At 42.5% G+C, this 25,677-nt stretch overlaps 3 protein-coding genes and 1 long non-coding RNA gene across 7 annotated transcripts in view; 2 read left to right on the top strand and 2 right to left on the bottom strand.

Annotated features, from left to right (window-relative positions):
• fmn2b (formin 2b) overlaps window positions 1-7,446 on the top strand; it is a 65,233-nt gene extending 57,787 nt beyond the window's left edge. For both annotated transcript variants that reach the window (XM_035406156.1, XM_035406155.1), the window contains 2 exons: window positions 5,008-5,089; window positions 5,476-7,446. In XM_035406156.1, coding sequence (XP_035262047.1) covers window positions 5,008-5,089; window positions 5,476-5,502 — 109 coding nt within the window. In that variant the 3' untranslated portion in view covers window positions 5,503-7,446. The remainder of the gene's footprint in view (window positions 1-5,007; window positions 5,090-5,475) is intronic.
• A 1,102-nt stretch (window positions 7,447-8,548) lies between these two features.
• Window positions 8,549-19,547, bottom strand: grem2b (gremlin 2, DAN family BMP antagonist b). The gene is made up of 2 exons (XM_035403403.1): window positions 19,208-19,547; window positions 8,549-9,084 (listed from the first exon to the last, which is right to left on the bottom strand). The coding sequence occupies exon 2, from the start codon at window positions 9,081-9,083 to the stop codon at window positions 8,586-8,588; it is 498 nt and encodes a 165-aa protein (XP_035259294.1). The 5' UTR covers window position 9,084; window positions 19,208-19,547; the 3' UTR covers window positions 8,549-8,585.
• Window positions 12,531-13,664, top strand: LOC118219912. The gene is made up of 3 exons (XR_004763883.1): window positions 12,531-13,041; window positions 13,195-13,348; window positions 13,536-13,664. It is a non-coding gene; the product is annotated as an uncharacterized LOC118219912 (long non-coding RNA).
• A 2,282-nt stretch (window positions 19,548-21,829) lies between the features above and the next one.
• The window catches only part of rgs7b (regulator of G protein signaling 7b), a 72,699-nt gene continuing 68,851 nt past the window's right edge, over window positions 21,830-25,677 (bottom strand). For 2 of the 3 annotated variants that reach the window (XM_035403740.1, XM_035403742.1), the window contains 3 exons: window positions 24,681-24,734; window positions 24,116-24,152; window positions 21,830-23,178 (listed from right to left, as the gene is read on the bottom strand). In XM_035403740.1, the coding sequence (XP_035259631.1) occupies window positions 24,132-24,152; window positions 24,681-24,734 (75 nt within the window). In that variant the 3' untranslated portion in view covers window positions 21,830-23,178; window positions 24,116-24,131. The remainder of the gene's footprint in view (window positions 23,179-24,115; window positions 24,153-24,680; window positions 24,735-25,677) is intronic. The other variant, XM_035403741.1, reaches the window with a different exon arrangement.

Here is a 25,677-nt window from a genome sequence, read left to right as displayed (position 1 = left end):
GGAGGGTTTTCCAGTAAAAACTCAACTTCTTCATTTTTGTAGGTGAAGTCCTCAATTGTCTTTCATAACTATCGCAATAATACATTTCCTTAAAAAATGAATTAAATTATTTCAATTCTCTGGCAATTTTGTGTCCCCGAAATTATCTGACAATGATTCTGTAAATGCTATGCTTTGCATACTCCATTTTGAAACTCATTTTCTCAGGTGCAATCAGATTGCGGTATTCAATCAACATTTGTCCTTAACTTGGAAATACAATGCAAGTGTTTTTTTCCACATAGTTAACTTCACAGCAATCATCCAAATGCTCCATGTATTTGCAGTTTGAAGTTAAGGGCAATTGTTTTTTTAATTCAAGTCTGTTTGGGAAGGTATAGTAAGGAGATCTATCTTTCTGATCAAAATGGATTTAAATGTAAAAGTATGGTAGTTTTTGGCATTTCAGAAATAGGCCTTCCTGAGTTTTGGGATATTATAACAAAAGGCACAGGCTCAGAAATGCTTAACTGTCCCTTTGGTGGCTGCAGTAATGGTGTCGAAGCTCTGTGACCTCAGCCTTCCAGAGAGCTTTTTGTGAGGAGCCTCAGACAGCTCGCCTCTTTCACAGAAACTCTTAAGCGATATTCGGCAATGCCCTGGAGCGCAGCACCCCCCATCAGATGGATAACTTCCCACAGTCCAGCACCAGGGTGTTGCGTTTCTCCCCACATTAGTTACCCCTTAATCAGGCGATCTCGCTGCCAGTGTGTTTGCCTTCCCTTCCGACGGCACCTAAAACCCTGAAGAATTCCCCTCCCAGCCCCCGCCCCCCCGTCACAATCCGCTAATTTGTCACGAATCGTCAGCCTCGCAACCGGGGCGTAAAAGGTGCGCGTCGGCCGGAGCCGGAGCCGGAGCCGGGGGAAATGAATCCGTCCCCGTCTGACACAGATACTTATTTAGACAAAAGTTATTAATGTGAAGTGGCTGGCGAGAGGCTCTCTCCTCGACGCTCTGAATGATGGGAAAGTGTTCCCCGAGCGCTGATAAAGTGCGCAGACACAGGCGGGAGACGGTTCACATGATTCTGGCTCGCTCAGCATCAAGATATGACCTTTCCAGCGCAGCGGCAAGCAAACTCGCTCTGCGCTCCACTCTCCTCGAGTTCCTTCAGGTGTGGGGAGGGAGGGAGGGGGGGTGATGCACTCAATAGCTGCAGACACAGGTTATGCAGGCACATTTGACAGTGTCTTTATACGCAGGTCTGTATAATCTCTGTCAGCCAAAGGATTTTGCCCTTGCCTATTTGCACACTGCCAATGACATCGTCTTTGCATCCTCTGCACTCCTGGCTTACGAAGTCCATGATGTGCCGCTATGTACTGTCCTAATGCACATTACAGAAACTTGTTTCTCAGTTTGAGTCTTGTATTTCAGCACTCTTACCTCATTCATAAGGCCCCACTTTTCCCAACTACTTATTAAAAAAATACTTATTCAAAAAGAAATTAACATTAACACAGATGAATAGCATACTGAGTAAAATAAGCTTAAATCCGTAGTTGTCCTCATGATTCTCAGTGAAGCTCAGGTGTTCCCCAGGCTCAAGTCGTGTCTGATGAGGTGCTCATGAAGTTCACACATCAGGCTGGCTCAGCTTTCAGAAAGGTCTGTTTGCCACTGTCTGGCCTTTATCTGACAGTGAGGTCAGACACATAATGCATAATGAAACTACTTTAAAAAATATAATAAAACATTAGATTATATATTGTTGTTGCTGCTGCTGTTGTTGTTATTATTATTATTCTTATTCCTGAAGAACCACAAATGTTTTTCCGCCAGGTCTCTGGCTTGTACTGTCCACGCAGACTAAGCACATGAGCACATCTTGAGTATACAGTCAGTAAATGCAGCTATATTTCAGCATTTGTCCTTGGCCATAACAACAATCAATTGCTACCGCGGCATTCCGTCAGGAAATCATCGGTTCCCCCGAAAGCGAGTCTTCTGCTCTGTCTCCCGCGTGTCCCCTGCCTGACACTCTCAAAGCCACGTCTGTGATTGCTCCCGCTAAGCTTTTACAGCTGAAGACTCCCTGGTAATTGTCAGGACTTTGTGATTTGCTTTGCCGCCTTAATTATTTTGCGAGAGAAAGTTCTGGAACAGAGCGTGAAACCCCCCCCCCCCCCCCCAAAGAAGCAAGGCCATATTTGGCCCTGCGCTCTCAGGTCTGCTCCGGCGGGTCTCGGGGTCCGAACCTCTGACCTTCCTGAGCTTAGCAACATGGGGCCGTATCGTTTTAAGTGCCGAAGGGGAAAACGCAAGAGGGGAACCTTGTTGTGTAGTCATTCTTTTTTCTCAATGGCTCCCCATGCTTTTTTTTTTTTTCGGTGGTGGTGTTTAAAGTAACCCGCTACTGACGGGCCTGGGTCTCACGGCTGGAGCAGTTTCAGTCGACTTGGCTGGGCCTTGTGGACGCCCCATAATTCTCCCCCGTGTAAACACTTCAGGCAACTTGCATGGCCTGGAGAGACGATACACTTAGCAACCAAATTCATCTTCACAATATGGTCTGTTTTCTTTTTCCTTCAAAAGGAGACGCACAGCATTCCCAGAAGGGTTTTTAAGGAAGGTGCATTTTAAATGGGAGCAGGTCGCTAACCGCTGTTTAGTGTGACAAAAAATCACACTAAACAGCTTTAAAAAGTTTAGTATAAAAAATATATATATATATATATATATAAAAGCAGACATTCGTAACTTTTTGTTCTTTGTATTCACCTCTGGACAGACATTACATTGCTCTTGATTTTCAAGCTTTTTGTTGAAATGATGCAAAAAGTTGGAAGTTCTATTTCCAAACCATATTGACAGAGTAAGTGAAGAGCTGAAGATAAACATATACACACGCACCATCAGAATCACATTAACTTCTCATCTATGGAACCTTACTGCTTTTTTCTGGGCTCAAAAACATCTCATCCAGTGTAATGTGAAATGGCTTTAGTATATTTTAACTCATCCCAGTCACGGCTCATGTTTTCACTGGTTAAAACTATTTATTTCAACAACGATTCTGCATCGATGAGAGAGGAAATTGGGAGTTAGGAGGTTGGGGAAATCAACGATGGAATGCATGTCATCGTACCACCTCTTCCATTTCATATAACAGCACTGTATCCAAAGCAATGGGCTGGAATATACAGTAACTCTGCTTTATGCCGTTAGTCATATACAGTACACCAGGAGAATGTGAGGCGCTAGTTGAGGTTGTGAATGCATAGGGCTTTATCGGGCAAAAAAATGTGAAGAAGGTCTAATAACTTCCGAATGCAGAGATTAAGAAACTGGAACGCGAAGCTCCGTCAGGTCCAATTAGGCGCAGCGCAGGAGAGATACCTGCCCCCGGCAGCCTTTCCAGAAAGCCGGCAGCCGCCTCATTTACTGTAGACAAGATGGTGGGTGTTACGGGGGACGGTTACTGTAAAAAGTACTGTAAACAGACATCTCGGAGGGTGAGAATCACCGGCCCGCGCTGCCAGTTTCCAGTGGAAAACTCAGCCCTGCCAGAAACCATTAGGGGCCCGTCATCGTGCTCCACAATGTCCTGCTATTGTCTGCAGGTTTCTTAGCATCATTCTCTAATGGCCAGTTTATTTCAGTTGTTTTGTTGGCAGGAGATGGTGCTTGGTTGTAATGTAGTCAGATGTCTTGACCATATATGTCCCCTCCTTCACTGTGCGCAGGCCTTATGCATGTATGAGTCCCTCCTTTATTTATTTTTTTCATTTTTTTGAGTTCATTTCAGTTGAAAAAATGTGCTGTTTAGTCTAACGATCTTGAAATAACTTGTGTGATTTATGTAGTCACCTTCGATTGTATTTATACAGTAGTTGGATCCCCCCCACCCCACCCCCATATGTGGTTTGAGCTTTTCTTCTTTTTTTTGTTTTTTAGGAATTCTTGCTCCCCGTTCCTCACAAAGAAACAAAGATTTACATTCTTGTCTTCGATTGAGATCTTGATTGCAGCATTAATAACAGAGATGTGACCCTTAATTAGCAATAATAACACTAATAATGTAGCCGGAGAAAAGCAAGGGTTTGGCATTTCCTTTACCCTAATGAGGAAATGGCAAGCGAGGGCTGTCTGGAGCAGTTTTTTTGGAATGGGGCTGCTCATTGGCCCCTGAGTGGCAGTGCCGCAGGGGCCCCCGGGTATTGTGGCACTCGCACTGCGGCCTTGTGGGATGCACCCCATCTTGGAGTCTCCTGCATGTGGCCACAGGAAGAATAATCATGGAGGGCTTGGGTCCTTGTACACTCCCTCCCCACCCCCCCCCCCCACCCCCACCTCACCGGCTGGCCTTCATAAAGCGATTACCCTCGCGTGTGACCTGCACATGTTTGAATGCACTGTCCCCCGGCCCCCAGGACTGGGAGGGCCGTTCTCAATCCCGGGCCCCCGATGCAGTCTATTTCCGATATTACAGCGTAGGCGTGCGCTCGCTGAGGGAGCTGGTGCACAGGGCATTACTTCGGGATTAGCATGTTTTTTGGAATGCCCCTGTGGCCGCTGTAACCTCCGGTGCCAGGGCACTCCACTGTACCTGGTATGGGTGTCACTCATCCTTTTGTTTACTGGGAAAAGCCACCTATTGACTACAGATCCCATCATCCCTGAGGCACAACAGTTGTCACCCTGTTTCTGGAGACCTGTGTCATGCTGCGTAAGAGTCCTGTTATGGGGACATACTCACTGCTTTATATCACAAGCTCTGACCCTGCATTGTCACCCTTAACAGTGCATTGTCTACAATTTCAGTCAGGATCACAGGTCTTTGGTTAAAACCTGGAAGGAATATGTGTTTGTGTTGTTGTTTCTATGTGTGTGTGTCTTCCTGGGCCCCTCTTCGAGTCCTTCATTATGGGCAGTCCTATATTCTCACAGCTTTGTAGTCTCAATAATCCATAGTGAACTGGTATGCATGATGGAAAAAGTGATGTGTGTTCATTTTTGCCACAGATTGAAAGCGGCGGAGGAGTGCTTCAGACAAGCGAAGGAGAAGGCTTCGTACAGTGTCAAACCCAAGCATGCCTCTGGGATAGTAAGTAGTGTCCTTTCTGAAGACAACTGGTCAGAAACCAGGGAGCTACAATGGTTGTTTTTGGATACATATACACTTTTATTGCATATTAACAACCATAGCCATGTTGAGTGTGGATATTTTATTAATGTAAATAAGAAATTTTTATCTGTGCACGTCCATTGTAAATCCTGAAGGACAAAATACTATTATTGTTCATTGTTATCACTATCTCTTGAAAGCAGTTTCAACTATGATGTGGCTTTAAATGTACAAATCAGACATGATAAATCATTAAAAAAACATTTTGAATATAAACACAAAGCATTTACAGCCTTTGCACTGTGCTGTAAAACGCTTTGTCTTTATATAAGTGCATTACTCATAGAGTCTCGTTTTTCTCACAGAAAGCAAAGCTGGGCATGAAGATCTGACCGGCACCAGAGTTGGGGATGACTTTTCTTTTTTAAAAAAATAAAAAAAAAACTAAAGACTGGATTTCCAGGAAACCGTTTCACAGACGATTGAAACAAACGGAAAAACAAAAACAGCAGTGTTTTTTTTTTTTGCGAACTCTAGCACTTAGCCTGTCATTTTAATCTAAGTGAGTTCTCTCTCTAAATTACTATATTTTTTTCCCCCCTTAATGTGCTTTGGGCATTGTCGCCCTGCCATCTGAACACCTTGCTTGTTATAAACGCACACAGCTCTCATTGGAAAGGTCACATGGTTGAGTCAGCAGTGTATATTTAGACTCCGCAGGAGGACTTGGACAAGACTCTGGATGGCGCTTGTTCTTCACGGATTGAAAAGCAGAACAACCGAGCCCTCCACAGCTGGCCAGCACACACTCGCGCACACCTACCCCGGACACACGTGGACACAGACATACACACACACATGATTTCTTAAATTCATCCAGACTTGATATTCCGATGACTTCCTGTAAGGATTTGCCAAACTGTCATATCTATTCAGGTTGCTCTTACCCTTTAGAATCCACTCCAGCAACAACTTATTTTATTTTTTATTTTTTGTTTTGTTAAAGCAATATGAAAGTGTGTCTGGTTCAAGCCAATACAGAAACAAAAATATGTGCGTGTCAAAAACATGTAAAATATGTGTATAGATGTATGAAAAGTGACCTCATTGTATTTTGTAATGGAGAAGGGGGAGAGAAAAGAGCTTCAATGTGACCTGCAGTAATTTGTTCAGGCTAACCCAGTCTAGATGGCAGTATAGCTGTTGTTACAATCTTGGTGAAAGTAGCATTTTTTTTATCAGGTGGTCAGATACTTGTATTAATAGCTTGGCTACCCCCTTCCCCAGTACTACTTTAAGCCCCGGTTTTTAGCAGCAAGTGTCCAGTTGGCAGTGTTCTCAATATCTCAACACAGCGTAATTTTGAAAGAAAGAAAGACGTCCCAAGCTGTTGTACAGTGCCATGAAGCCAATACCATATCATCTCTGCGGGTTCTGCTTAAATGTGTCCAATGAGTTTAGATATTTAAACAACAGAATTAGTCAGACTTTCATTTTCTTCACATATCCATTAGCCACTGGCTTTGATCACCTCTAATGTGCCCTTGTGTGTAACGAAAAATCGCAGTAGACTTTCAGTCTGAAAATTGCACAGTCCCAAAACTAAAGCCAGAGTGCCAGATTCAAGGAAATGTGGGTTGTGACTTTTATGCATTTAAAATCTGGAAAAGCTGATCTTTACTTCCATGAAAAACTCTAATGGTCTGGGCGTAAAATAGTGAGCCATCCCCTCTACTGAGCCATTGAATTGCAGATGACTAAATGGTCTGGTTTAGAGACATGAATCAAACATTCAAATTTATCCTCATTGGATTTTAGTTATGAAGAACCAAGCAAGATTGTAGTAAATTGTTGCCTACAGAATGACAAGATGTGTGTTGGGTATTGAATCGGCAGTTTGATATTTGAGCGTCACACTCTCCATTAAGATATTTAAAGTAGTACTTGCACCAGAATACAATACTTGACTGGGTTACTTAGACTATTTAAAGATGCTATTCTATGTTTTTATCTATGTAAAGTAGTATTCAACTTTGTAATTTTTTTTTTCTTCTCTATTTTACTTGTCCCAGCATGTTGGTTCTGTGCCCCAATGTTTTCATCACTAAACAGTTCTGGAATTCAAGGTTTATCCCCATGTGTGCAATAAGTGTTTCTAATTGGATTTTTTTTTTTTTTTTTTTTGGGAAAAGTTTAATTTATATAAAATAAACATATAAATAAATGTAGCGTTTTATTGTACATTTCAGACTGTGTCACAACTGTGACCTGTAATAATGATTGCCAGTTGAAAGGTCAGACAAACTACATTACAGTTGTCCTTTGCTTTCTCGTGACATTCTGTGAGTGTTGCAGTTTTGACTAAACAAATACCCTGAAAGAATCGTAGTGGTTTATGTACTGAATTTGTTAACTGTAAGCTGCAGGTTTGGATCCTAATTGTAGCACCCATGTTGTGCCCTTGAAAAAGATCTTAATCTCAGTTTTCTGTTAATATTTGACCGTATGAATGTATAAATGTGTAAGTCACAAGTTGAGTCACCCAGAAATAGAGCATCTGCTGAATTCATGTTAGGTCGATGAGTTGCAGTCGGCAGTAATGACAAAATGACAACAACCAGGCAAAGTACACACACTTTCAGGACACAAAAAAAAAAGAAACGGGGGTTCTACATGAAATAGATTTAATATATAATTAATAATTTTGTCTCTAGATATATATACACTTTATTGTACCGTACCATAGTTTAAGGATCTCCTTTATGCGTTCTCACTATAGTGATATGTTGTTCTCCGATGGGCTGGCTGATGGCTGGAACCGCAGGTAATCTTGTGGAGGGGGGGGGGGGGGGGGAGGGGGGGTCTTTGGGGCCAGCTGCTTCTGCGGTCTGTTGCTCTGAGCGCCACATTGTTCTCCTCAGTCTGGGGGGGGGGGGGGGGAGATCAGATCAGTTAAGCAGGGGCGCGCTCTCTTATCACCGTCAGACTCATTAGGTGCTGCGCTATCAGTTTGGCACCGCGTTAGCGTCGCGTCTCGGGCCCCGGCGTAACGTGAGAGTCAAAGGGCCCGACGCTGGCCCCCCGCTCCTTCTCGGGGGCATGCTCAGAAGAACCGGCTCGAGCTCGCTGATGTTCGTTCAGCGGGGTCACGCGGCCCGTAGCCGAATCGGTTTCGTGCTGCAAACGAAAGGGTGAGCACGCAAGGCCTGTGTGATTTCTGCAAACATGGCGTCCGCTGCGTCCCTGCCTTCCCCTCCCCATTGCCATCGGCCTCTCAGATTCACCGTCCACGTCCTCAGCGAAAAAATGCTCGTCCGTTCCCCTTTTATATGACAAAGTCTGGTTAAGAGCTCTCCTTTAAGAAGAAATAAGAAGTGAAGCATGGTAGAGGGGGGACGGGGGGGGGGGGGGGGCGGGGGTCAAACGGGGGATGGGGGGGGCGGGGGTCAAACGGGGTCGGGTACGGGGCGTGGCTTCACTGCTTGTCGGACTCGCTGACGTCGACCGATATGCAGCGGCACTGCTTGACCCGCTGGATCTTGCGGTGGCGGAAGGTGGGCTGCAGGTCAGGGCAGTCCAGCTCCACGGTGAGTGTGGTGAACTTGTGCGGCCGGCAGAAGGCGCAGGACTGGAAGGACTCCTGCTCCTTCTTGATGTGCCGCGGGATGTAGAAGGAGTTGCACTGGCCGTAGCAGAAGCGGTTGATGACGGTGCGGCTGCGGCAGCCCTCCTCGCTCACCGTCTGCCTCAGCGGCTGCGTCTTGCACCAGTCGCTCTTCAGGTACTTCCTCTCGGTCACCACCAGGGCCTCCTGGCTGGAGGCCAGCACCCGCTTGCGCGCCTGCTTGTCCGAGGTGTTGCCGTTGCCCTTGTAGGGCGAGGGGATGGACCCCGGTGGCCGGGGCTTCCTGCTCTCCGCCACCTCGCACAGAACGCCTGCCAGCAACACGGACAGAACCAACCGCCAGTACATCCTTTAAAAGAAGACAACAGAAGGGAAACGGGTGAGCATTCGCAAAGTACACAACAACATGGTGGCCATGGTGTTTAATGGAGAATGTAGAATCCTACAGTGCTTTTCCCCTACAGTAAGAGAGAGGATTTTGTATTTTTGTTTGGGTATGCAAGTGGGGCAGGCAATTTTTATTAGTGTATTATTAAGGGTGAGCCATGTAATTTTTTAATGGTAAGGGGGAAGGGTCATGAAAAGAAAGTTTAACTTAAATATCAAGTTTGGACCATACATTCCTCCCCATGTGAAGTATGGTCCATTTATGCATGTATTACAGTACATATGCATCGCATTGTTTGTTTTTCAATAAAGTTTTGCTGATTTACTTAAAACTTCTTGTAGACTTGACCCTAACACAAAAGCGCCGCCTCATCCTTATAGGAGGGGTCAAGGGTCCAATCCCCTGGCAGGGCTAGAGGTCTTTAAGCAAGTAATTAAGGACTTTTCTTTTGAACAGGACCTTTTCACTGCATTCGGAACAGTATGTGCAGTGTCAGGCCCTACTTCTTGGCCTCCCTAAGACCCCAGTGCAACATTATCCCTGGCTAACGGCCCCTCGCAGATAACTCCTCTGTTTTCAGCTCCTCAAGTTCTCAGAACTGGCGCTGTCTCAGGACACGGGGGACAATTATGTCTGCCGAGTATTGGGGGGGGGGGGGTGGCAGGAGGCTACGCAGCTGATCTGGGGCTGAAGGGGTCATTCACGGTCATCAGGGTCTTTCATTGCTGTACCCCCACCCCCCATAAAAAATTAAAAAAACAAATTCAGCAATCCACAGAACTATAAGTACACAGGGATTTCTGTTTTTCATCTTGACTCTAACAATATGAGCAACTTACTGCAATAGCATTTCTTCATTACACAGTATTGGCTGAGACATTCTGTTGGTGTCCTGTTTCTTTCTGCCAATTAGAGCCTGCCGTTCAGTGATCTGCTGGTAACTTGGCTGTAACTGACACACAAGGGCAGAGTTGCCACCGTCCATCTGCTTTGATATTTATATGTCATGCTGACACCAAAAACCTCTGTTGCCCGTTAGGAGGGAGGTAAGACTGTTCATCTTGCTTCGGGACACATAGAATAGAGCTTTCGGCAGTCAAAAGAATAAGCAGAAAGGCAGCAAAGAACCGCCAGGACATGCATCATCCATCATAGTCTTCAAACAGTGCAAGATCCAGCATCTGTTTGCTAGCTTAGATTTGGATGTAAGATGGATGCGTTTTACTGCGAAGTGGCTTTGGATGCCTGGATCACAGAGGACGACTTTGGCACCTACCGTACAACCCCACCATTCTAACCAGGTCCCAGGATTTAGAGTGCCACCAGGTATTCTGGGCCTCATGAAAAGATCTCACATTGGGCTCCATCAACCTAGGAAATCTTTTGTTATAATATTTTTTGAAGGCCCTGGCTCAGTTAGGGCTCTTGGAACTGTCCAACACCCCCCCACGCAGCCTCTCCCCAAGATAGACTGCATAACAAAATAGAGAGAAGAGAATCTTTTTCTCAACTCTGAATCTTATGATAAATTATTTTTTTGTTGCATTTTCCATTGGCCTTTCTTTTACAATAGGTTCATTGTGTGGGTCTTGTTAAAATTATCTTTGGAGGTTTTCTACGGAAGATGGTTTGCTGGTGCAGTATGGAGCCAGACCTACAGGAGTGGAGCATGATGGTAAGTGGTACCCTTCCCATGTTTCCTCCAGGAAGACTAAGGCCTCCAGTATCCACAACACAGGGTAAGTACCTTTCTCAACTGCCCTTTAAACAAAATTGTTCATCTAAGCTCTGGCTTTAAAACTAGCCTTTTTTTGGCCTTTCTTGAAGTGTTTCATCTTTGTGTTTAGAGCTTCAATAAAGAAATAGAATTAGATTAATAGAACTTCAATCATTTAAAGTGCAGCACAATGATTAAATATACAGTAACAGCTAAAATCGGCTGAAACCAGAACACTCATTAATTTCTCTGCAACTCTATTTTCCTTCTTTTTAAGAGACGAGGGAAATGAATCTATCGTCTGAAGTTAAAATGGACTTAATTGAGCCATTACTTTTATTTGCTGTTTTTGTCAGTTATAAAAACTTCAAAAATAAACATGAGCCTTAATCAGAAGGGGTGCTTGAAAAGGAAGTTCATTTTATTGGACTCTGTGTAAAATAATTAAGATTTTGCTTAGTCTAGTCTTGAGCCATGCTATTGATATGTAAACATTTAGTAGAGCTGTATGAATAATGGTGGTTTTCTGAGAATTTAGTCCTCTGTTGCAGCATTGACCAAGCACCAAGAGATGGTCTTTGTCTTTCAACAACCCATCAATGCACAGTGTTTGGATTTTAAGTTTGGAAACTACCATACTGTTGTATGATACTGACAAAACAACTTTTTCCCTCCCACCCAAACCCCACCATTAACTCCTCCCTCCCCTTCCCTCAGTTGCGGGAATAGATCCGTTCCACAGGGTCAGCAAACCCTTAGAGCTTTCCACCATTTTAAATAGTTTCCTCCAAGGACAGGAAGAGACAAATTAAGTTTAATTTGTCACTTTGTCAAGCTCAGCAGGAACCATGCAGCTATACCGAGATGATATTTAATGGGAAGCCGGGGAACTTTCTCAGTTAGACAAGCGTGTTTGACGCAGATTTCAGGAAGAGAGAGAGAAACACTAAAATGCTGTAGCTTTAGAAACCTAGTTCACCGCAGTCCTCTCCTACTGCCCTTGTGACATGCCTCTCTCACACTCCTCTGGCCCATTTGTTTGTTCCATGTTTGTTCTGATTTTTGGAGAAACGTATTCAATTTCAGTGAGGGTCTTAATGGTGGCTGTTTATTTGAAGGGTGCTTCCCATGAACTCTACAGAACAACTTAATAATTGGTGCTGAATACTGGCCTTTTCTTGAAATTGTATAAAATCTGCCATCTGCCAATGTTCCACTGATGTACATAGAACACACTCCTGAAAGTCTGTGCAGTTCAGTTTTTGCCACTGATTGTCAATGGTCATGTCCTGCTTAAGACTGCGCTGCATGTGAAGCTGTTTTGTGCATTTTATTTAGGACCTTCCATAAAGTGTTACCATAGAAATAAATCATTTACAAATAAAATGAGTAAATCACTTGATAAGTATTATGCTATATTTGCGGCTAGGCCGAGTTTAGTATTACATAGAAGTATTTGTGAGAGACTGTAGCTTTAATGAAAGTGTCACAGTTTGGAGCCTGCCGGAATCTACAACACAAGCTGTAGATCTTGAAAGGAGACACCCTCAAGAGCCCTGGAAAACTGGGGAAAGTTTTCTTTTTTTCCTTTTCTGAAAGTGGCAGCTTTTATTCCCGTTGCTATCTCCAAGGGTCATCAGCCCAGTGCAGGACTTAATGGCTCTGTCCACAGACAACAATCACAGCCTGACCTGGCCACCAAAGCCCCCCCCTGAAAAAAAACCTGAAGAAGATGCAGAAAGGCCCCTCCAGTCTGGCCCACTGTGTCTCCCCCCCGCCCCACCTCCCCTTTTGTCAACATTTCTTATTGCAGAGGACGCATCGTGAAGGAGGCCGTTCTGTGTCACAAGCAGGCAGCCGTCTATGGTCCATCTCCAGCCGCACACTGAGTCCAGGGGAAACGAGACGCCATTTTTTCAGCCCTGGTTCACCCTTGCACTCGCTCACTCTTTGTTAGGACAACCTTTCCACTCCAGTGGCTGCGTGTTCCTGTTTCAATTTGAAGAAATACATTCTAAACAGATAAATCACATCCCACATAATTCCCTATAAACTGTTGTTCTATTTTTTTTCCCAAATATTTTGTTCTGCAAAGCATGAATTACAGGTCCCCCGTGGTCAAGTGGACCCTGGCTATTTGCACAAGAGATGATGGATGCGTTCTGCAGTTGCTGCTTCAGTCTGTCAGGACTTCTAAACTGGTAGGTACTGTATGGTATCCCCAGCCAACTTGCCTCATAAATCCTGCTGAAAAACAAATTGTGGTTCAGGATAATGATGCTTCATCGAGCGAGCATCGGAAAATCCCACAAGCCTGGCTCCATCTTCATCCCCGCTCTCTCTCTCTCACCAAGATGCCCCATTGGAGTCTCAGTAACCCCTGGGGACGGTGGGCCGAGACGGTGAACGGTCTCCCGGAGCCAGAGGAAGAACCGTGTCCACACAGCCAAGAGGCCAGGTCCTCCAAGAAACACAAAACCCCCCCTTACATCGCAGAAGAGCTCTGAAGTGAGTGGCCTTGCACTGAGTGAAACCAGCGAGCGGCCATTATTCTCCGTGTCACAATAGAGGAAACTGAAACGGAACACTGGCGAGTTCGAAAGGCCTATATATGCCCGAGTATTTTGTTACTTAAATTCTTAGCTTTGCAGATAGCGCCACAGAATCGCTGAGTTCTATGTCATTGTCTTTGCAGGTTGCAGGGTCTGTCGGTTCCCCTGGGGCACCGGACGACCTCCAGGTTTCCCAAATTGTCCTGCTGCAATGGTTCCTGACCCCTGGGCTCCTGGTTCCCACACACGCTGCTGTTTGCAGACCTCCTGATCAATCACCTTGTGGGTACTGCCCACTGCAATACACTGCATCGAATGCTATGGTATTTCATAGTGAAAAAAACAGTTCCTTCACAAACATGTTTACAGGCCACAGTTCAGAAGACTGAAAAATTCCTGATCACTCAGCTTAACATCATGCCTATTACTATTCAATAAGTACAAAAATGCTATTTGTCGTGGAGGACAATAAACGTTACTGGATAATCAATGTATATGGGTCACCTTTATTTTGTTTCTGTTGAGGTTGAAAAATCCATTTATTTTTCAGCATGTTTTAGATAAGTGATAAATGACGTAGCTCCCTCAAAGTGTTTGATATCTCTAATGCACCGTGCAATCACTCCCCTCCTCCGTTCTGCCAAAGCAGGTCTCCGTGCTCATTTGTTATGAAAACAAAATTTCAAGGTGTTTTAAAGAACTCGCTAAATGTGGTCACAAAGAGAACGCCTGAAGCTGTTTAGACATTGGCTTGCAACCGCAAAACCCACCCCCACCACCCCCACTGTTCCATTATAATTGCCACCAGCTGAGATAGTCCTAATGTGCGTCTACCCCTTCTGTTTCAAAAAGAGACTCAACTGCTTAGCTCCCGCATGTGGTATGAAATGAATAACAAGGCCCAGGCGGCTCTTTTTCCCCTCCTCTCTTTCGGGGCTGGCTGTGGTTGGTTTTGGTGTCCTCGGTAACTCTTTGGTTCCCGCGCGGTTTCATTGGACGGCCATCGTCGGGGGTGGAGGTTGGTAGACCTCGCGCCGGCCCGGCCTCTCCAAGGTGCCTGCGCCGCGTCTCGTCCCCCCTCCCCTCTGTTTATCTCCCTGAATAAACCGTCGGCGTGGAAAACCAAACACGAAGCGCGGGATTCTGAAGGACACGCAGGGTGACCCCAGGGCGGGGAGCCCTTCTCACCGGGCACGCAATAACAAGCGCTGACTCCAAATGGAACAAATTCCTCCTGCTCCTCCTCATTCTCCTCCTCTTCCTCCGCCTTATCCCCCTCCTCCCTGCGCACACACCAGCATCTCATTAGCTGAACTTTTGGGATTATGTATTGCTCGTGTGTGCCAGCCTGGGACAGCTCCCTCATAGAGGTGGTGAGTGGACCTATATGGTGGGGTACGGTCAAGCACCCAGACTTCTGAGGCCCCTGTGAATGCGTTGGGCCCGAGGCCAGTGAGGATCAGGGCCGGATCTGTTAGATTAGTCTGCTGTCTACCGTGAAAGCCCCAATGTCGACGAGTAGTCCGGGTAGAGATCGTGACAAATTAGAAATAAATAAGTAACACAAGCCCCATGGAGGCATGCAGAAGAGGGAGTGGGAGAATTGCACGATGTTCACTGCTGTTGATGAGTGCTACAGTATTCTCTGGATGACATTTACACACATGTAGAGCAACCCACTCAGATGATATTTTTACATACAGCTGAATATTTTCCTGAAGCAATTTAGGTTGAGTTACCCTTGCTCAAGGGTACACCGGAGGCTCTCCAGGTGGGAATCAAATCTGCGACCTTTGAATTGCAACCCGTTTCCTTACACATGATCTGCAATGTAGTATAATGGTTATCACATGATGTGCAGACAGGCATTGGACCACTCCACTGCAGGCACACGGGGACTGAAAAAGCATTCCTTTGTTACTGAAACATGTAAATCAAGACCGATTCCATACCAATGCTGAGAAGACATCAAACTGTTGATCTATTGTGACTCTTCGTGATTACAGGATTTACCTGATGTCTTGTGCAGTGTAAGGACATAGACCATCTGTTTAGCTTCTCCATCACTTATTGAAAATCCACCATAGTGAACTACTACAGTATAGAGCTGGATGCTCAATATGTCTGCTTAGTGGCAATCCTTAACTTTTTTTTATATTAAAAAAGCTGCATGTGACACCTTTTCACACTGGCATATTTCTAGCAATATTAATTCCATGTCTTTGTGTTCTGAAATTGCTCCTCTATATGCTAATTTCCACTGGTGGCGTGGGACATGACAATCCCGCCAAGTATTCAAATGTGATGGCACACACACAGGAACTTGCATGCAGAGTGCGAAAGAGCAAGCGACTAAAATCCAAAACGCGTCTTTAAAATTAGGTTTGATATTTGGCTCAATATTACAGTGTCAGACGACGTTGTTGGTGGTCTCCAGGCACCCTTCTTTCTCCATAATATTCCACCACGAGAAAACTAAGAACAATAAGCACTCGTGTGCTCCTAGCATTGGCTTCATTTTAAATGGAACTCTGGTATTTGGAGTGTGAATATAAACTTTTGTGACCACCAGTCCCCACAGATGTCGCCAATCTACCAAAACTGAAAATGTAAGAAATTCCACTAACTTTATTAAATCAGTGATTTTTCTCCCAGTACCCAGTTTACCAATGTCAGTAATCAATTTCAGTTACTGAAAAAAATGCTCAATTAAAATGTTACCCTTTAACATGTATTTACAAATCGCTCTTTATGAAAAATGTTGATTTGATGCAGGGCATTTCAATACTATTTGCACTTGAATAGCTTACTGGCTCGGAATGCTGAATATTGAGCCGTCAGAGCTGTTCACTTTGCTCAGACTAATGAATAAGATGAAGTGCCCTCGTGTGCAAAGTTATATTTTAGAATCTTGGCTTCCATGCAGGAAAGAGGGGGAAAAAAGAGGGATCAGTGATGTTTCAAATTCAGCCAGTTACATCACTGGTTTCTCTCTGAGGCAGACAGAATTAATTAAGTCCTGTTGCAGTGGTTCATTCCTTTTAAGTGCATTTGTTCTATCCTCAACATGTGATTAAATATGTGGTGCCATTTTATCTAGAAGATATGGAATTAGGTCCCAGTCAGACACACATACACACATACACGTATGTGTACACACACACATACTGTAAAGTATACTCTCAGTGGGCACTTCATTAGGTACACGTATGTACTCATAGGTAGGACCCCCTTTTGCCTCCAGAACAGCTTGAATTCTCTTTGGCATGGATTCAACAAGGTGCTGAAGGGCTTTGGTCCATTCTGACTCAAAGGCATCCATCGAAAGTTCCTACAGATTTTTTGGCTGCACATTCATGCAGCGAACCCCTTGTTCCACCTCATCGCAAAGGTGTTCTATTGGATCTGGGGACTGCGCAGACCACTGAAGTAAACAGTCAGGAGTAAAGTCAGTGTCATGTTTGTAGAACCAGAGAACCAGCTTGAGATGATGCGTGCTTTGTGATATGGTCCATTAGCCTGCTGGAAGTATTTTTGAAAAAGGTTATACTATGGCTATAATGTGATGGCGCTTGTGTGTGTGTGTGTGTGTGTGTGTATATACTGTATATATATATATATAAACACACACACACACACAGTACTATACTGTATACTGTAGCATGAGAGATGACCGCTATTCTTATCTGAAGTTGTTGTTAGAGGGAGCTGTTCTGTTTGTCTGTAGGACTGTAGGGTATTTCAATCCATTTTCATTCCATCTGTCAATGTACTGCCAACGAAGCACCCTGTGCTGCAACTAGCCTTGACAAATTATGTTCATGTGGAGATAATTCACGGTCTATTCAGAGCCTTCTACAATATTGCTGTAAACTTCACACCCAGCTCTGGTTTGGCTTGCCCACAGCAGTTAAAACCCTTTCATTAACTATGCTACCACCAATGGGTTTTTAATCACAGCCTTAAGAAAGCAATATTAACAAAACAAATCCCAGCCACGCACTTCCCGCCATACAAAACAGCTCTAGACATGTACAGTACCGTAATAGTTATTTATGGAAATATATACTGTCTGTGACCCAGACATGGACCTAGATACTGAGAGAAAAACTTGCCTTCTTGCCCTTAGCTATACTGTTTTGTCAATAATTTACCACATCAGACACGCTACTCCCTATTTTTCACATTTTGATCTGATTTCTCGGAAATCAGATCCGAGAATGGATACTGAAAAACTGAAAGGAAATACAAAACTTGATAAACAGTGGAATGGAAAAACATTTCCTAGGAGGATTATTGGATGTAGTTTCTCAAGGTTTGTAGCAATCCAGACACTGATGTCCATGATCAGTTCTCCAACCTAGAGCTGATCAATATTCCTCAACATTTTGTTTTCATTAATGTTCACAAGGTTCATATTCTGGTGTCTACCATTTATAAGAGTGTTGTTCTCTAAATAGATAGAAAACTGCATACTTCTTACAGTTGTTGAAATAAATATATTTGCCTGGTCATGTCAAATTTAAAAGTTTGACTTTTTAGTGTCCACTAATGCTGATCATTTTCAAAGTGACAGAATGTGTTTATTAAATTAATGTTAATTACATTACTTTGATTCCCCATTTACTGCAGACCTTAAGGAATTGTCTTTGGATTAATATTTGTGGTAATCTTACATGTATGGGATCACACATTGCATACACTGCTGTGCAACAGTCTTGATATGTTGCCTTTCATTGATGAGCATGGAAAAATATAATTTCAAATCACTGATGCTGAATCAATTTATTTTGACTGAAAAATGCAGCCTATTCCACAGTAGTTTCTAACAAAGTTATTTGAAAGAATTTCAGTGGTTTTGAAGAGAAAGTTTACAGTGAGTGGGTCAAACCTATACTGTGTATTAATTTGGTAGATGGTAGTTTTGTAAAGGCATGTTTCCATTTTAGAAAGTTTTTATTTCCTTACAGTATGTATCAGAGTAAATAATCAGAAAAAAGTCATCATGCTTAACTACAATGTACTCTCATACTGTACATCTATTTGGTACTGCAAGCCATTGAACTCATTTGATCCAAAAAAAAAAAAAAATCAAAAACACAGATTTTCTTTCTCCCAAATCCTCTTTACCAAACAAGCTAACTGTGCAAGGTGGAGCGGTCACCGGCTCGGCGACAAATTATTAATCGGATCATTAACCCCCCGAGTTTGCCCCACACACTAGCTCTCACACCCACATGCTCTGAGCGAGACCATGGGAAATGTTCCATCAGCTGTGTGCTGGTGGTGCCCCTCTATTTATATAACACTCTCCCATCTATTATATCAAATTCCTCTATTACATCAAAGTATACCAGTGCTTTCCCCACAAATACCATCAAATAGTTGAGTAATAACTTACGAATAACATTAGTTAGTTCAATAATAGTTCAATAATCGCATTTTTTAAATATGTTTGCCACAGCATCATTAATAAGTAAATTCTTTCTCACTGGTCTTAAGCGTAATTACTTAATGATGTGCTCACACAGAGGTAGCTTTCTTCCAAAGAAAACTCTGATAAATAACTTGGGCAACTAAATTCTATAGTCAGATTTACTATTGAATCAGCAAAATGATATGCTCATTACATCAGGCATCAAAGGCATTAAAGAAATTATAACTATGCAAAATATTTCCTGTGACTTGTCATCCTTTTCCTTGTCATTCAGCATGACTAAATGACGATTTTTAAAAATTCATTTAAAAACGAGAAATAAAAAAGCCTGTGCTTTTGCCCTAGCTTCTGTATGTGCGGGACAGCTCAGCCGATTACCTTTCGTCCAAAGAGTCCCAGAGCAGCCGTTGGGTTGGAGGGAGTTATTCCAGCAGCGGTGGGGGGTACGTGTCCGGCGTTCTGGGTCCTGGGGAGGGAGCGGGACTGATGCCCATGAAGTGAAGCAGGGGACCAGGCTCAGGTGTCTCCGCGTCTCCGCACTGCGTTTGAAGTCTCACTTCTGGCTCCTCTCCGCCACCAGCATGTGGATGTTATCATAGACCCAGCTTTCTATTGGCTATGATCACTAAACAAATCACACCAAGTCTCCCTCTCTTTCTCTCTCTCGCTCTCTCTCTCTTTCTCTCTCTCTCCGTCTTGCTCTCTCTTGCTCTCTCTCTCGTTCTCTCATACTCTCTTGCTCTCCCATACTGTTTCTTGCCACTGCCCCCTCCCTCCCTCCTACGCGCACACACGCACAACCCCCCCCCCCCCCCACCATTGTTACTCCATCAGCCCTTCAAACATAACTGCAGCCACTTTCACCAGCTGACTTCCATGTCACCTCACTTTCGCAGTCGCTCCTCATGTCCCTCCCCCCGCCCTTCCTCACACACAGACACGGTGAGGCAACACCACAGACGGCGCTTGTTTGCACGCGTACCGCAGACGTTAAGCAGGTTTATATGCCTCAAACACTGTTTTCTGCACTACTCAGTTAGAATTTTTGTCCACAGCCATCTAAACATGAACTGTTTTATATCTTCTAATGTTCCTAAAATATATATATATATATATATATATATATATATATTTGGGGGGGGGGAATATATATATATATGCAATTCATAACTCAGCTGAACAGGATTTACAATAGTAGATTTTAATAATATTCATAGTTAATGATTACAATGGTAGTGCAAGGAGGCATATATGTGAATACGGGATAGAAGTAATATATTATGAGAGCCCTTTAAGCATGTATAAATATTAAAATATTAATATACAAAGTCAGAGCTTTAACTTAATTTCTATTTGTGAAAATCCATAATGGTCTTCATGCATCATTCACTGTTCTGCAAGGTAAAATACAATGCTCTGACATAAGGCAGCTAGCTGTATTCTTACTAAGGGTTCAAAACACAGCCCAGTGCAGCACAGTGCCATGGCAATACTCCTCACCCCCTAAGTTCGCAGACTGTGTCGACATTGTTCTGTGCAATTCAACGTGACAATGATGTAAAAATGGGCGTTATACAAACACCATGTCTGCAGCTGAAGAAAAAAGTACAAGAAGTCTGATCACATTCAACAGCCGAAAGAAATACACTCCATTCCGAGTGCTGGCACTTTCTTTACCAGTCCAGCTTGTGGGAGAAAGGCCTTTTTGCTTCCATCTAGTGGCTACAGTGAGCAATGAACTGTCCAGATACTTACAATAACCAAGAAGAACTGAGAAGGAGGTGCCCAAGACACCTCATTACAAAAAACTGAAATAAAATTCTAAAATTCTCAAATTCCTAAGCGAACAAAAATGAAATGTATTCCAGTCAGAATCTAGAGAATAACTAGTCAGTGCTGTTGATTCTTAAAGGTAAGTTATGTGTACGTTGCATTGGCAAATGTTGTACTTTGTTAGGCCAAATACTGATGAAAGATTAATGTGATTCAGTGGCTAAGTCTGCAATGGTGCTTTATAGGTCCTATAGTTGCAGGTTCAAGCCTGGGCTGTCATTACTTGACAAAGATCAAGAGTCTGTAGTGACGGGACACAATTGGCCTTGTCCTGCCAGACACCACCAGGCGTTTACAGGCAAGTTACCGAGAGAGAGTTGGTTCAGATCTGCCTCTTTTCTGATCAGCGCTAGCTCTCCTGCAGTGCTCTCTCTGGCCCGCAGAGTGTAAAATCATCGCTGCCCTGCAGGTGTGTCCATCTGTGGAGTGTGCTCATTTCAGGCACAGCGCTCCTTGTCCGGTGATTCAAAAACGACACGACTGAGAGGAATAAAGCGGGCTGGCTGATTCAGCTATGCGCTTCTCCACACACTCCATAATGCCCTGAGAACATGAAGCACAAAAAAGACAACGAAGGGCAATCACTAAGAACTAGAGGGTAAGCCACACAGGTCCACAGTAAAAATGTTCAGTGTTAAAATAAACTCTCGACTACATTTGATCCCTCTTGGACTCATAAACTTTATTAGAGTTAAATTAACATTAAAAATTTTACTGTGTAGTTTCCCCGTGTGGTTCATCTCTCCCCACCCCCAAAACAAACAAACACACACACACACACACACGTGCGTGCGGACACACACACTGTCTGTATTGAGCTATGTGCTAATACTATTGGGACAAACATATATACCCCACACCTTCATCGCCAAGATTCAAGTCCAACCCAAAATAACACACTCCAACCAGCAAACCACACAAAAGCTGCTCGTACAAACAATGGATGGGTCTTACACCCACAAAAATGGCCTTGTTTATTTTCAAGAGTCAGGGTGTCCCTAAAATCCATCTCTCACATACCTTTGGTTAGTCTGAGGCAATGGATGCTATAAAAGGGGTATATCCCTTGCAATAGTGTAAAGTGTAAAATGGTTTTTCAATTCCAATTTATTGAATAGTTCTGAGTTTCTATTGAAAAAATGACAATGAATTTATGAAACCTCTCCATCACATTTGCATTACCATTTCTGGATGTTTTTTTTTTATTATTTTGAATACATATTTACAGAATCACATAGTTGTGGTAACCATAACAACCGTAACGGATTAACAAGTGGTGAATAACAATGTAATGGCGATACAATTGACAATACAGCTTTCTTTGGGCCTTTGCTATGTTTCAAAAAGACAAAATAATCTTAAACCCAAAATCAAACCCCTTCCATCATTCACGAGAACACTGAGTGAAAATGAAGTTTCCTTCTTGGTATAAAAGGAAATGGTGAACTTTCAGCTAATGGAGTGACAAATGGCACATAAGTTTTTTCAGAATTAAGTCTTTTTTGATTTGGCTGAAACATTTGATTTGATTTATGATTCACATCAGTTTGCAAAGGGAGATCAATATGAACCAAATCTGCATGGCAAATTTGCATATCAGACCCTGCCCTAACCAGTCAAACTGAATCCCCCAAATTTCCCTATTGGCTCTGTAATAATAATAATAATAATAATAATAATAATAATAATAATAATAAAATTGTCAATTATTAGCTTAATGAATTCTCCACTAGTGAATTTGGTAGCAAAGCCCCTTAACTGGTTTATCTTCCCCTTTGAAAGAGAATAAAAAGGAGCAGTACATATACAATATGGAGCTTCAAAGAACTGTTCAGAAAAAAAGATATAAAAAACACATATAAACAGATAAAGGGCCAACTTTAATACATTTTAAGTAAAATGTGTCTTTAAATATGGTATAAAAATAAATGCAGGGAACAGTAACAAAGAATTACAGACTACATCGGACAAACACACAGCTTTTCAGTTTTAGAATGTGGTTTTACAACAGCAATGAAAACTGTGCTAATTTTCGTAGTGCAATAAAAATGCAAATTAAACTTTATAACAAATGCATACTCTGTATTCTGTTATTGTGGTAAATCAGTGATATAACATCCCTATGCAGAAGCATTTCTGTTGTTTTGTTTTTTTGTTTTTTGTTTTTTCTTCAGCTTACGTTGCGATGGACACGTATAGATCCAACTGATAAGTAACTAAGGAAGTGACCGGACAAATTACTTTTCTGAAGGCATTTATTTGTGGGTTTAACGTCTCTTAAAAGTCCAAAATGCCTTTTCACACTGAGGAGGAAAAAATAAAAAAATAAAAAATAATAATAAAAACCTCCGTTTCTTGGACATGCAACATCTGGTCTACTGTCAAGTGGTTCCTCTGGGCAAACAGTAGACTACAATATCGTAGAAATGACATGGTCCTCTTCCAAGCTAAAAAGTTACTGCATTTTAGCATGATTGCACAAGACTTGCTAGCCTCTTCAAAGTATGTGATTTCCCCTAAGAAAAGGAGGAGAGAAAAACTGTCATCAAAACATTAAAATTAACGTAACATAGTTGTTTTTGCTGGTATTTTGATTTAAAAATCAGATTTTGGATTCAGACCTGAGATTCAATCAAAAATAGTGACCCACACAGTACTGTCTTTGTATTATTAAGAAATTCCATGACATTCTCAAGGTATTTGCGGATTATTAACTTGTTGTGGAGTAGTGTAGTACAACAACAAACATAGGGTCTTTTTGTGGAGAAAGAAAAGGGACTACACTTACTGGTCATTTTATCAACTTTACATCTTAAAATGGATGGACGGAAATCCACAAACGTTTTTTAAAACAAATTTCCCACAATTTGACGTGAAAATATATATTTTCAAATTAAAAAACTGTATTCAATTTCATAATTGTACATTGTAAATTGTAAATAAACTGTAAACCTGATTAACCAGTATGTATAGTTCAGGGGTCACACTGTTTTATGTTTATTGCATCCAGCAGTGTTCGGTTGCAACATTAGCTTGCTAGTGAAAATATAGGCTTGTAACTCATTACTGTGTCGTGTCATGAAAGGCCATATATAGACCTATACATGGCTAAATATTGGAAAAGTAGTTCTGTAAGAATTATGCTTTTAGCTCAGAGGTAATAAATGGATAACTGAAAGTATCAAGAACGTCTGCATAAATCAGTTTTACTGCCTTCTATTAAAGGTCTCGGATAAGTAAAAATATCTTGCATATTTTATTCCAGTATTACAAAACCTGAGAATACAACAACCAACCAATTTATGTAACTTAAAATGAGTCATTCATAATTATTTTGACACAGAATTGTTTCAAATAATTGACTGGGGAAAATGTGAGCTGTACAGGCAGACAGCGGGTGGAGAAGGGCACAAAGAGTCACAAGAAACAGGAATACATTAGTGCTGACATTACCTGGAAGCAATATCCTTCAAAATAAGTTCTTACTTTTCTGTAGAAGAGAAGAAAGGACAGACATGAGGACCGGGAGGGACATTTTCCCTTTTACTGTTCCAGGCAAAAGTAAAATAATGCAATGCTACAGTGGTTGATATAAACAGGTATTCAATTTACGACAGTCCTAATTCAATGACAAATTATTTGTTTTGAATTAAATATGATGCTACATTGCAGTATGTCAAATTTCGCTGACGGCACTGTCCATTTAATCAATGGAAAACATAAAGCTTAAAAACTAAAGTGAAGCTTTGAATGACTGAGTACTGTATTAATTATTATCTTCAAAACTCAGGGAGGAAAATCTATAGCGTCTTGATCAATATCTTGTACAGTATTGGAATGGAAATACTGTAGGTGGGGTGGTAGAGGTGGGTCCTCACCAGAACCTGTAAGATCATTGGTTGGTTGTGAGAAATGTGATTGGGTGAAATTAAGGGGCAGGGAAAATGCACCGACCACATGTGCATAATCAGCACAGGCTGTGGTCTGGACCGTGACCAGACAGGGCCCGCCCACTTACCACATTATGAGTGAATTTCTCAAATGAAGTTCTGCAATCTTGAGCGTTTTCCAACTTAAACAAACATAAAAAGGAAGAAAAAAGAAAAGAAAGGACAAACGTACCACTCGAAAAACTGAAAATAAGAAATGGGAGACAAGCAACACTCTTTGGAAATGAGCCAAATAAGACTAAGATGGGATCCTTGCAAATAAAAGCAAATAAACAAGAGATGACAGACAAACAAACGAAAGTAAACCCTCTCCCAAACGTAGCCCTTTAATCAGTACATGCAAACCATAAATATATGCAATGGATCAAGGATGAAGCAATATTTATACACAATGATGGGGGCAAAAAATAAAGAAAAAAGGTTTGTGCAACTAAATAAGACAGCCTTCTCTCTTTTTCTTGTCATTGCCTCAGTGTTATGTCACTGTGTAAAGGAGGGTAAATTCTGGACTGGTTTAGTTGATTGATTTATAATATAAACCTATTAAAAAATTATATGCACAGGTGTTTGGGGAAAAACCCTAACGGCTATAGGCTGGCTGGTCCTGGAGTGGTAGGGATGATTCAGGCTCTGGTTCCATCTGAATGAACGTGAAATAATTTTTTGTTCAATTATTAAGTCTGAGCCTGAATATAAATGATGAAATACCGCACAGCTTACCTCCAGCATGTGGTCACTTGCATGCGGCAAGTCTCATAAGTGAATTACACAGCTTGAAGTCCAGATTGAGCAAAAACCAGACAAATCACCAGTCAGGGTTATCTAGCCCTGTAATAAGACTACGCTGCGAGAATGATAAATGAGATGAGGAACTACAAAAAGCTTGTGGAGGACCTGTGCACGGTCCCCGTGTGTAACCGTGAAACTGATGCTGTGGTAATGATTCCCTCCGATGCACACTGAAAAGCTCAGGCTTTATGGCCTGCAGAACGCAAGCGATCACACGTTCCGCTTTGTCAAAACTGCGGGCTTGTGGCCCTCCACTTATGGAGAGAGATAATCTGA

Source organism: Anguilla anguilla, chromosome 2 (genome assembly GCF_013347855.1).
Source record: "Anguilla anguilla isolate fAngAng1 chromosome 2, fAngAng1.pri, whole genome shotgun sequence".
Taxonomy (NCBI): domain Eukaryota; kingdom Metazoa; phylum Chordata; class Actinopteri; order Anguilliformes; family Anguillidae; genus Anguilla; species Anguilla anguilla.
The sequence above is the reverse complement of the archived record's forward strand: the minus strand, read 5'-3'. Positions and strand labels throughout refer to the sequence as shown.